The sequence below is a fragment of the Hyperolius riggenbachi genome, chromosome 5, assembly GCF_040937935.1.
Source record: "Hyperolius riggenbachi isolate aHypRig1 chromosome 5, aHypRig1.pri, whole genome shotgun sequence".
Taxonomy (NCBI): domain Eukaryota; kingdom Metazoa; phylum Chordata; class Amphibia; order Anura; family Hyperoliidae; genus Hyperolius; species Hyperolius riggenbachi.
The window spans coordinates 93,704,996-93,717,876 of record NC_090650.1 but is presented as its reverse complement, the minus strand read 5'-3'; the positions used below and the strand labels follow the sequence as shown (position 1 = coordinate 93,717,876).

General features: G+C 43.8%; 1 protein-coding gene across 3 annotated transcripts in view; it reads left to right on the top strand.

The window, feature by feature from the left end:
* Positions 1-9,527: 9,527 nt before the first annotated feature.
* Positions 9,528-12,881, top strand: part of LOC137519679 (ferroportin-like) — a 78,443-nt gene continuing 75,089 nt past the window's right edge. For all 3 annotated transcript variants that reach the window (XM_068238646.1, XM_068238647.1, XM_068238645.1), the window contains exons 1-2: positions 9,528-9,779; positions 10,744-10,852. In XM_068238646.1, coding sequence (XP_068094747.1) covers positions 10,790-10,852 — 63 coding nt within the window. In that variant the 5' untranslated portion in view covers positions 9,528-9,779; positions 10,744-10,789. The remainder of the gene's footprint in view (positions 9,780-10,743; positions 10,853-12,881) is intronic.

Sequence of the window (12,881 nt, the reverse complement as noted above, 5' to 3'; positions counted from 1 at the left end):
AAGGGCTAATTCACACTACAAGAGCTTTTCTAAGCACTTTGTGATTTTTAAAAGCTCCTCCTAATGTCATCCTATGGGTGTGGTCCCACTTTAGCGATCTGATTTTGTAAAAATCCCCCACAGCATTGCATTAGCAAGAGCTTTTGCCAAATCACTAGTGCTTAACCACCTTGTCCTCCTTGACGTATAAAAACGTCAAGGAGGACAGGCGCGCTCCCGCGGCCAATCGCGCGTGGGCACACGCACTCCCGGCCTGCGGATTCGGTAGCCACGGAATCAATGTATCGGGCTATGGAGCCCGATCACTGATTCCTCTCCCCCGCTGAAAAAGCGACAGCTTCTCTCGGAAGCTTCGCTTTTTCTGAAGCTATGTCCCTCTAAGCGTACATTGTACGCTTAGAGTGACGTCATGTAAACAAAATCGAGATTGCCATCTTCTGGCCAAAAAGTAAAACTACAAGTAAAAGTTAAAAAACATTACAATACACAAATATTTCCCCAAATAAAACACTTTTATATCCCACCCTCCCAAAAATGCCCACATAAAATGTTTAATAAAAAAAAAAAAACATTACTATAAAAAAAACCACATAAATATTTACCTAAGGGTCTAAACTTTTTAAATATCTATGTAAAGATGAAATATTTCTCTCTATTTTTTTTTTATAAGCTTGTAAATAGTGATGAATGCAAAACGGAAAAAATGCTCTTTTATTTCCAAATAAAATATTGTCGCGATACATTGTGATAGGGACATAATTTAAACGGTGAAATAACCGTGACAAATGGGCAATTACAATACGTGGGTTTTAATTATGGAGGCATGTATTATTTTAAAACTATGATGGCCTTAAACTGACAAATAATGAATTTTTTCATTTTTTTTCTTATTCTTACTGTTAAAATGCATTTACAGTAAGGTAGCTCTTAGCAAAATGTACCCCCCAAAGAAAGCCTAATTGGTGGCAGAAAAAAAAAGATATAGATCAGTTCATTGTGATAAGTATTGTTAAAGTTATAGGCTAATGAATGGGAGGTGAACATTGCTCGGATGCATAAAGTGAAAACGACTGAGAGCTTAAGTGGTTAAAAAGCTCTTGTAGTGTAAACAAGCCCTAAGTCATAGTAAAATATCGCTAGGTATTAAAGATATTTTACTATATGAAGGAAGTAGTACAATATCGGTAAATTAAACAATATTTTATCACTTTTACAGTCCTCATTTTAGTATCCATATAAATAGAGGTTATAGAGGGGGATAGATATTTTACGTCATATTCTAGCGCCCATTTTACTAAAGGATAACTTTAATATCGTTTGTATCTGGTGCCCTTTTTAGCAGAAGCCTTTTTATATGCACGCATATGTAATTACCCTGGAGATTTTTAATTCACTAACCTTTCAACAAGCCCACTAAAATCAGATATGACCCCAGTGAAAGGTTGCATACTCTTGCCACCTAATAACCGACAATGGGCCCAGTCCAATTCACCTTTTCTCCAAGTTTTCTCCTACATCAGTGATTGGCAAACTTGGCTCTCCAGCTGTTAAGGAACTACAAGTCCCACAATGCATGTCAGGAGTCTAACAGTCACAGTCATGATTCATAAAGGCAAATGCATTGTGGGACTTGTAGTTCCTCATCAGCTGGAGAGACGAGTTTGCCTATAACTGTCCTACATTATATTTTCACATCTTATCAATAAATGCCTTTTAAGCCACCAGCAATCAAGAAAATACTCAGAATAATTTTGACAGTACTTTTTCACTAGAAGATTAGAGGTGGGCCGAACGGTTCGCCGGCGAACGGTTCCAGGCGAACTTCGGGTGGTTCGCCTTCGCCGGGGAAGGCGAACTTTCCCGGAAGTTCGATTCGCCCCATAATGCTCTATGAGGGTCAGCTTTGACCCTCTGCATCACAGTCAGCAGGCGCATTGTAGCCAATCAGGCTACGCTAAGCCCTGGAGCCCCGCCCCTCCTTATATAAGGCAGGCTCTGGCGGCCATTAATCTCACTCGTGTGCCTGCTAGAGACAGAATAGGGACAGCTGCTGCAGACTTGTTCTCCTAGGGACAGATTAGTCAGGCTCTTGCCTTCTTAGCTTGCTTAGCTGAATCTTATTGCTATAATAGCGCCCCAGAAAAGCCCTTTTTAGAGCTCATCCTGCTGTGATCAATTTTTTTTTCTGTGTTTGAAACTGACACTTGTGGTGTTTAGACAGCATTGCAAATTCATACTGTGTGTGTCCCACTGCCAGCAGCAGCACATTCAGTGACTACTACCTGTGTGTGTGATACACTTGTGTTGCTTAGACAGCATTGCTAATTCATAATGTGTGTGTACCACTGCCAGCAGCCCATCAGCATTCAGCAGCACATTCAGTGACACTTGTGTGTGTGACAGGGAGCTGCACATTGTACTACCTACCCAGTACTGCATTTACCTACTACTAGTACCTGTTGTGTTTAGTTAACCGGAAACAGTAAATTCGGGCGCCTGAGGCTAGTGGACAAATCGGGCGCCGCCATTCACTCCTATAATAAATATCGTTTAATGGGCGCCCGATAGGAAAAAAGGGCGCCGGAGAAAAATAACGTTTTAAAAGCGGCGCCCGGACACTTAATGTTTTATTACTGTTTCTCATGATTACACATTATTTAATGATTTATACATTTTTAAATTTTATTTTTAAACGAAAAACAGTACAATATTTTTTTTCAAACATTACTTTTAAACGAAAAACAGTACATTTTTTTTTTAACATTATTTTTAAACGAAAAAACCAACAGGGGGGTCTTAGGTTTAGGCACCAACAGGGGGGTCTTAGGTTTAGGCACCAACAGGGGGTCTTAGGTTTAGGCACCAAAAGGGGGGTCTTAGGTTTAGGCACCAACAGGGGGGTCTTAGGTTTAGGCACCAACAGGGGGTCTTAGGTTTAGGCACCAACAGGGGGGTCTTAGGTTTAGGCACCAACAGGGGGGTCTTAGGTTTAGGCACTAACAGGGGGGTCTTAGGTTTAGGCACCAACAGGGGGGTCTAGGGGTTAGGGGTAGGTACAGGGAGGGTTACTTAGTAATTTTTTTTTTAACGTTATTATACGTTTCACTATTTAAACGAAAGATTAACGTTTTTACAATTGCCGATTTAATGCACATTATTTAATGATTTATAACTTTAAAAAACATTAATTTTAAACGAAAAACAGTACAATATTTTTTTAAACGTTATCCATGCTTATCGTTAAAAACCCGGCGCCCTTTTTTCCCAGCGCCCCTTTTTAACGTACGCTAGTTAACCCACCTCATCACTGCATACACCTACGTTTGTGTTGAGTGAACCCACCTCGCTGCACATAACTACCTTTTGTGTTGAGTGAACTTGCGCCACTGCATATAACTACCTTTTAAGTTGAGTGAACTCACCTCACTGCATATATAACTACCTTTGGGTTGAGTGAACTCAGCTGACTGCATATAGTTACCTTTTGTGTTCAGTGAATTCACCTCACTGCATATATAACTACCTTTGGGTTGAGTGAACTCACCTCACTGCACATAGCTACCTTCTGTGTTCAGTGAACTCACCTCACTGCATATAGCTACCTTTTGTGTTCAGTGAATTCACCTCACTGCATATAGCTACCTTTTGTGTTCAGTGAATTCACCTCACTGCATATAGCTACCTTTTGTGTTCAGTGAATTCACCTCACTGCATATAGCTACCTTTTGTGTTCAGTGAACTCACCACACTGCATATATAACTACCTTTGGGTTGAGTGAACTCACCTCACTGCACATAGCTACCTTCTGTGTTCAGTGAACTCACCTCAGTGCATATATAACTAGAGATGGGCCGAACCTCCGATTTTAGGTTCGCGAACTTCCGCGGAAGGTTCGGTTCGCGTTAAAGTTCGCGAACCGCAATAGACTTCAATGGGGATGCGAACTTTGAAAAAAAAAATTATGCTGGCCACAAAAGTGATGGAAAAGATGTTTCAAGGGGTCTAACACCTGGAGGGGGGCATGGCGGAGTGGGATACACGCCAAAAGTCCCCAGGAAAAATCTGGATTTGACGCAAAGCAGCGTTTTAAGGGCAGAAATCATATTGAATGCTAAATGACAGGCCTAAAGTGCTTTAAAACATCTTGCATGTGTATACATCAATCAGGTAGTGTAATTAAGGTACTGCTTCACACTGACACACCAAACTGTTCACTGAACAGAACAGGTATGCAGTGGCGGGTTCACTAAACAGGTATACAGTGGCGGGTCCACTGAACAGAACAGGTATGCAGTGGCGGGTCCACTGAACAGAACAGGTATGCAGTGGTAGGTTCACAGAACAGGTATGCAGTGGTGGGTTCACAGAACAGGTATGCAGTGGCAGGATCACTGAACAGGTATGCAGTGGTGGGTGGGTTCACAGAACAGGTATGCAGTGGTGGGTTCAAAGAACAGGTATGCAGTGGCAGGATCACTGAACAGGTATGCAGTGGTGGGTGGGTTCACAGAACAGGTATGCAGTGGCAGGATCACTGAACAGGTATGCAGTGGTGGGTGGGTTCACAGAACAGGTATGCAGTGGCAGGATCACTGAACAGGTATGCAGTGGTGGGTGGGTTCACAGAACAGGTATGCAGTGGCAGGATCACTGAACAGGTATGCAGTGGTGGGTGGGTTCACAGAACAGGTATGCAGTGGCAGGATCACTGAACAGGTATGCAGCCAGGAAAAGCTAAGCCTAACTAATCTTTCCCTATGAGAGACAGACAGCAGCTCGCCCTACTCTCTCTAATGCAGGCACACGAGTGGCCGTAATGGCCGCCGCTGCCTGCCTTATATAAGGGGGGTGGGGCTCCAGGGGTTTGAATTTGGGAAAGCTGACACATGTACCCTGCATGGCACATGTGCTGAATCTGGTCGTGCAAAGATTTATCTAAAAGTACCCAGGCTTAGAGGACGTCCTGAAGCAGACCAGGAAGTTGTGTGGGCATTTCAGGCGGTCTTATACGGCCATGGCACGGCTTGCGGACATTCAGCGGAAAAACAACTTGCCGGTGAGACGCTTGATATGCGATAGCCCGACTCGCTGGAATTCCACCCTGCTCATGTTCTCTTGCCTGCTAGACCAGGAGAAAGCCGTCACCCAGTACCTGTACAGCTACAGTAGAAGGACACAATCTGGGAAGATGGGGATGTTGTGGCCCAACAGCTGGACACTGATGCGAAATGCATGCAGGGCCATGCGGCCGTTTGAGGAGGTGACCAACCTGGTGTGTCGCGCTGAAGGCACCATCAGCGACTTGATCCCCTACGCTTACTTCCTGGAGTGTGCCGTGCGTAGAGTGGTGGATGAAGCTGTGGAGGAGCGAGAACAGGAACATCTACGGCAGGAGGAGTCGTGGGACCAATTTTCAGCCGAACCACAGGTTTCCTCAACACCTGCGGCACCACAGAGGGGGGGGGGGGGGAGGAGGAAGAAGAGGAGTCATGTGGGGAAGGAGAGGAGTCAGACTCGGATGATTATGAGGAAGGTGTTTCTGTGGAGGAGGAAGAGGCGGCAGAAGAACAACCGCAGCAGCCGTCACAGGGGGCTTCTGCTGCTCCACGTTCCCGTGGTATTGTCCGTGGCTGGGGGGAGGAAGAGGAGTTGCGTGACGTCACTGTGGAAGAGCAAAAGGAGATGGAGAGTACGTCTGGATCTGACTTTGTGCAGATGGCCTCTTTCATGTTGTCCAGCCTGTTGAGGGACCCCCGTATCAAAAAACTCAAGGGGAATGACCTGTACTGGGTGGCCACCCTCGGTACAGGCACAAAGTGGCAGACCTGTTACCAACTCCACACAAGGCGGAAAGGATGCTGCACTTGCAGAACAAGCTGTCAATGATGCTTTACAATGCATTTAAGGGTGATGTGACAGTACAACGCAATAAAGGTATCACTGGCAGTATTCTTCCTTCTCCTCACCAGTCCACGCAGGCAAGGACAGACCGATCCAGCGATCTCGGGGTGATGTCGGACATGCGGACATTCTTTAGTCCAACGCCTCGCAGTAGCCCTTCGGGATCCACCCTCCACCAACGCCTGGACAGGCAGGTAGCCGACTACCTGGCCTTAAGTGTGGATGTACACACTGCGACTGCGAGCAGCGAGGATGAACCCTTGTTCTACTGATTGCGCATGCTTGACCTGTGGCCAGAGCTGTCCCAATTTGCCATACAACTTCTCTCTTGCCCTGCCGCAAGCGTCCTGTCAGAAAGGACCTTCAGTGCAGCTGGAGGCATTGTCACTGAGAAGAGAAGTCGCCTAAGTCATGACAGTGTTCAGTACCTGACCTTTATCAAAATGAACGAGGCATGGATCCCTGAGGGCTATTGCACGACCGAAGACTAAGTCAGTCCCCACAGACAGCATCTCTGCCTGCAGGCCGTTTGACTGCCTTCCCCGCCGCCACCACCACCAGGGTCCAGGACTCTAGGCGGATTCCAGAATTTTTAAGGCCGCTGCTAGCAGCGGCCGCTATACTAATTTTTCTTGGGCATGCACATGCCTGCCTAATTTTTATGGCTGAACTGCAGGCGGCTGCAACAATAAACAAAAGGCATGTACATGTGCCCATCCCCCTTCGTGATCATTACCTTGCCGCGGTGAAGGGGCTTGCGTATCACAATGAAGCAATGACCGCCGGCTATATGAGTGTCTCGGGTGGGGGTGGCACACCAAAGATAATAAGATCGTTGTTTCATTGTGGTCAGACCAAATTTGATCAGCTGGACAGTCACTGTTCTGTCATTCAGCTACATCAGCCGGGCGAGCGTATGGGCTGAAAAGCCACCATCACCTGCACTCTCGTCATGGTGCACACCAGTCCAGCACGGCCGTCACTACACAAACGGCTGTTTGCAGTCACTTCATACCTTTCACTGCATCTGTGACTGCACATTATACCTGGCAGTCAGTGCATAACTTGCACTTGAATGTTTCAGTTTCAAACAATTTAAAAATACAACCATCTAAAGTTTCAAACAATATAAAAATACAATCATCTAAAGTTTCAAACAATTTAAAAATACAACCATCTACATTTTCAAACAATTTACAAAAATGCCAACAAAAATTGCCCTCCGTAAAACATTCTAGGCAAATGCTTTCGACTTGGTTTGTCTTCCGCTGGCTCAAGGGTCCATCTGACCACAGATGCCTGGTCTGCAAAGCACGGTCAGGGCAGCTACAGCATGGGTCTCAGCAGGCTTCCACTTCGGGCCGGAATCCAACCTTCATTCCCCGCGGTGACAATGGCAGACTTGCCCTCCATAACGGATTCTCGCCGGAGACCAACCTGGTGAATCGCAGTGAAGGCACCATCACACTTGCTCTCCATAACGGATTCCCGTTAAAGGGTTTAAAGTTGATTCATTACAATTAGGGCCTCAAAAGGTCCTCCTGAGTCCTGTATTGTTATTTTTGGTCACTACCTCGGGGCGGGCGTGCATGCCTGCCTGCCTGCTGCCCTCCTTGCCTGGATGTGTGGTGGTAGCCGTTGATCAGGCTCCAACTCCGGAACGCAATACAACCATCTAAAGTTTCAAACAATTTAAAAATACAACCATCTTAAGTTTCAAACAATTTAAAAATACAACCATCTTAAGTTTCAAACAATTTAAAAATACAACCATCTACATTTTCTAACAATTTACAAAAATGCCAACAAAAATTGCCCTCCGTAAAACATTCTTGGCAAATGCTTTCGACTTGGTTTGTCTTCCGCTGGCTCAAGGGTCCATCTGACCACAAATGCCTGGTCTGCAAAGCACGGTCAGAGCAGCTACAGCATGGGTCTCAGCAGGCTCCCACTTCGGGCCGGAATCCAACCTTCATTCCCCGGGGTGACAATGGCAGACTTGCCCTCCGTAACGGATTCCCATTAAAGGATTTAAAGTTGATTCATTACAATTAGGGCCTCAAAGTCCTGTATTGCATGCCTGCCTGCTGCCCTCCTTGGATGTGCAGTGGTAGCCGTTGCTCAGGCTCCACACCGGATTCAATACCTCATTCCCCGGCCATTACCCGGGGTCACAAATGGCAGAATTGCCCGCCTCCATATGATTCTCGTGAAAGGAATGTGGTGTCATCTTTGCCCGCCATAACTGGTTCTCGTTCAAGGATTTAAAGTACATTCATTTCAAATACACAGCAGGGCCTCGAAAGTCTTCCTCCTGTATTGTTATTTTTGGTCACTACCTCGGGGCGGGCGTGCATGCCTGCCCGCTGCCCTCCTTGGATGTGTAGTTGTAGCTGTTGCTCAGGCTCCACACCGGATTCCATCCCTCATTCCCCGGCCTTTAACCGGGGTCACAATGTCAGACTTGCCCGCCTCCATAGGATTCTCATTGTAGCGGTACTGAACAAGTACACAGCAAGTAGAAAATGTAATTTAAAAACAAAACGTAAGCTTTTTAACAGTGCCATGGAAAGTTGAGAAGGAAGTCATACATCACCTGACATCACTGAGTGAGGAAGAGCAATCTCGCCATGTTGCGCAGTAGTCCAGCACAGCCGTCACAACACACAACAAACAGCTGCTTGCGGTGCGTTACACAGTGAGTTTGGTGTGTTAGTGTGAAGCAGAACTCTAATTACACTCCCTGATTGATGTACACACATGCAAGATGTTTTAAAGCACGTTAGGCCTGCAATTTAGCATTCAATGTGATTTCTGTCCTTAAAACGCTGCTTTGCGTCACATCCAGATTTTTCCCCGGGACTTTTGGCATGTATCCCACTCCGCCATGCCCCCCTCCAGGTGTTAGACCCCTTGAAACATCTTTTCCATCACTTTTGTGGCCAGCATAATTTTTTCTATTTTTCAAAGTTCGCCTCCCGATTGAAGTCTATTGCGGTTCACGAACTTTTCCGCGAACCGAACCTTCCGCGGACGTTCGCGAACCCAGTTCACGAACCTAAAATCAGAGGTTCGGCCCATCTCTATAGAAGATGAAAAATTATCTCCTAAGAGAAACTTAGGGGAAAAAGTAAAGTGAATCGGGCCCAAATTAGCAGACCAGAATTGCTGGATCTATTAGGCTCTGTAGTGTTCTTGGAAGAGCTCCATTATTACTAAATCAATAGAGGTCTTTTACTTTTCTGATCACAAAAAAAAAACCTCCCCCCTCTGAAAAGTATTGTATTAAAAACAAAAAATAATGATAAAAGAAAAATAAAAAGATCTGTCTTGGAACTGATAGTACATTTCAGACCTGTGATTTCTAGTAAATATCAGTGACGTGATAGGCAGAAATGGCGTAGAGTAGCAGCAGACAGGCTTGTGTCCCTGTAATTCTGTGATTGCGTGCTTCGGGCCAGCGCTTCAGTCCCCATTGTGTTGCACAAACGTAATCCCAGGCAGCCTAATGCATAGCCTGTCTCCAGCCACTGCATTCCCATAGCTCAGATTGACCCCAGATACAGCACATTGTACTAGCCTGTCACGTGTGACAGAAAGTGCTGGCTGTCCTTTTCACAACAAACATGAAACATTTGCACCTGCAGCATTTTTACACAGTGGGGTACCTATTAGCAAGTGCCCATGTAAGTTTCATCAAGTGATCTCATCCTTTTTTGTTTTCTTTTCCTTTAACTTCATTTTTTTTTCCTTTAATTGGAATTATCTTCTTTCCGAGCCTGGGAGGCCCTCTCTCCGACTATCAAAATTGTTTTCAGCGATGGTTTGAAAAACTCACAATAGGGCACATGAGAGTATCGATTTCATCCTGTTTATGGTGAGTACATATATAGAAAAGGTGCTCTGTTTTGTGATTGCTGTGTATAGAGGAGGCAGTCAACTACAGTGGTAATTTAACTTTTTTTGTTGTGATCTTGTTCAGTAAAGTCGTTTGCAAGAAAAGCTGTCAGCAATAACATAAATTGCAGCTAATTAGTGTATAACTTTTAATCATTTATTTTGTGGCGTATTGTTGTGATGCATTTTATGTTATTTGTTAAGGATTAGTAGGCAGATGCTAGTTTAATAGATATTAAACGCATTTATCAACTTTTTTTTTATTTTATTTTTGTTTATTTTTTTTTCATTTTACAGATCTAATGTTATTTTATTCAAAAAAAAATCTCTTTACATCAGCAGGATGTTTATGTGGTGTTTCTGCTCATTTAGATGTTTATGTTTCGTTTTGTTTTTTATTATTTTTAATTTAATGTAAATGTTTATCTAAAAGAACGTAATGCTCAATGCAAGGCCTGAAAGTGGACATTAGCTGTTTTAGAGCTTTTATCTGAATACTGTTCGCTTGCAATGGTGTGGTTTCTGTGAATACTACATTTTTTCCCCAAGTATAAGGATATGTTTCCACTTTAGAAGCATGTGATTTGCATGACATTTTTCAGATGAAAATCACACATATGCCTTTTTAAATGCTAATTTGCATAATTGTTTTGGTTTTATAAGAAGGAAATCCCATTGACATTATTGATCGTGATTTGAAAATGGGTAAAAAATGCAAATGCGAAAATGCACACCAAAACAGAATTGACCGTCAGAAAAATAGTAACACTGCTGTTTTTTTCTGGATGCGGATTTCACATCTAATGGAAATAGACCCATAGAAAACAAATGCTGTGCGAATGCGTGTTCCTTTAAAACGCACAAATTTGCACGTAATGGAAATGGGCCCTTTAAGGGGCACATAGCATGCATGTCCATTGATGTGTGTGTTACTTTTTATATAGTAATCTGCAATGCTGGAAGAATTAGAAGAAATAAAGGGTCCAGGATATGAACCTGCAGAAGGGGAGCCCCCAGCCACACAAGCTAAAGAAGACAAGAAGAAAAGACTTGGTAAATATCTCACCAATAAGGCTTGCTGTAGATCTGTTCATGTTGCAAACAGCAATCTAACGTATAAAGCAATTTGTTACAACTGGCCAGTTAGACTTGAGTGTGTAGAGTTGAGATATCATACGGCTTAAATAAAATACTTAATAAAAGATAGGTATTATAATTGATACATTATTCATTATATATTTATTTTGTGATTGTAAGACATTAGAATGCAATGTATATGTTGTTTCTGGTTGTCTGTTGCAGAGACACATTTATGGCAGCAGAAAGCTGTATGTGGGCAGACATATTAGGTGATTGCGTGACATGACAACTGTCACAAAAGACCAGCATTCCTCTTACCCTGGGTAGGAAAAAGAGGAAGAGCCAAGAGTCCATCTGTTGCTGGAGAATACAATAAAAAAAATCAGATAAAAAAAAATACAGTAAGTCACAGAAGCTGGTAGAAGGAATAAGATTGTTACTAATCACATCCCAAAAGCATACAGATGGTTTATTGGGCCTCCCCAAACATTTGGCCCTATGGAAGGGATGAGTGACATGACTATATACTCTGTAAAGTGCTGCAGAAGATGTCAGCGTTATATAAATAATAATAATAATATAACAATAATCTGGCTGCAGATGATCGGGTTGGGCTATAATCATGCAATGTTTGTTATAAACTGTTGTTATCAGGATAAGCTTGATGTTTTATATCAGATTTATGTTTTATATTTATCTGGTAGATCAGTAAAATTTATTAGCTTTTTCATAGTTCGAGTCGTTCAATTGGATTGGATCAAACCAGGATTTGGATTTTCTCGTTGGGTTTGATAGATAGGAAGCAAAGATTGGTTCGTTGATGGTGTAGTGAACGATGTATTACAATATTTCCCTTCCAATCACAATTATCAGGGGGAGTGTTCACATATGAGCAGTTCGATTTCGATCCGCTCCCCAAAGCGCTGCCTGTACCATTTTCTGAGTGTTTTGGCTCAATGAAAGGTACAGGGCAGGGGCGTAACTAGAAATCACTGGGCCCCCCTGCAAAACTTTGGGTGAGGCCCCCCACGGTCTTTGCTGTAAGGCGGAGCACTGATGGTAGCGCGAGGTGAGGGGGGGAGTTGGGCCCATCTCCCCACTGCTATTTTTGCCTGCTTCTCCCCCTTCCTGCACAGCACCACCCTACTGCCCCTAAAAATGGCCATGGAAGGCCCCAGAGCCAGAGGCCCCCCTCAGGCTTCTCCCCCTAAGGGCCCCCCCTGCGGTCGCATCCCTTGCAGGGGCTATTGTTACGCCCCTGGTACAGGGAAATCGCAAAGCGCTTGAAAAAGCGCTTTGTATAGAGATTTCCCCAGTACTTTCATGAATAAATATATTTTATTTATTTATTTCCAGGTGAAAGAGTTCACTTCCTGACTGATGTCAGGAAGTGGAAAAAACAAATCGCTCTGCAAAAGCGCTTAGAAAAGCACTTAGAAAAGCGCGAGGCGCAGGGAAAAGCGCTGAAAAAAACCTCAATAAATCGCTCAGAGCTTGTGATTTATGCTGTGAACAAGGCCTAAGGGCTGATTCACACTACAAGAGGTTTTTAAGCACTAGTGATTTTGAAAAGCTATTGCTAATGCAATGGTATGCAGAATTTTTACAAAATCACATCGTTTCAGTGAGAACACACACATAGGATACCATTAGCAAGAGCTTTTTAAAATAAATAGTGCTTAGAAAAGCTCTTGTTGTAGTGTGAATTAGCCCTAAGGCAGGGTGAAATGACCACTGATCATAACAGAAGTTTTGTGGACAAAGTTAATTGAGTGAATATGAACTTAGCACTCATACCTACTGCTGCCACCAGCAATGACCCCCATCAGGGAATTTATCAGCGCTGACACTGCCACGGCTGAGTTTACAACAAACATTTCTCACTGCAAACTTGTTGTCAAATTTGCCCATTTGTAATAGCAAATACCATTTTCTTGGATGTTATGCTTAACCACTTGAGGACCACAGTCTTTTCGCCCCTTAACCACTTGCCGACCGCACG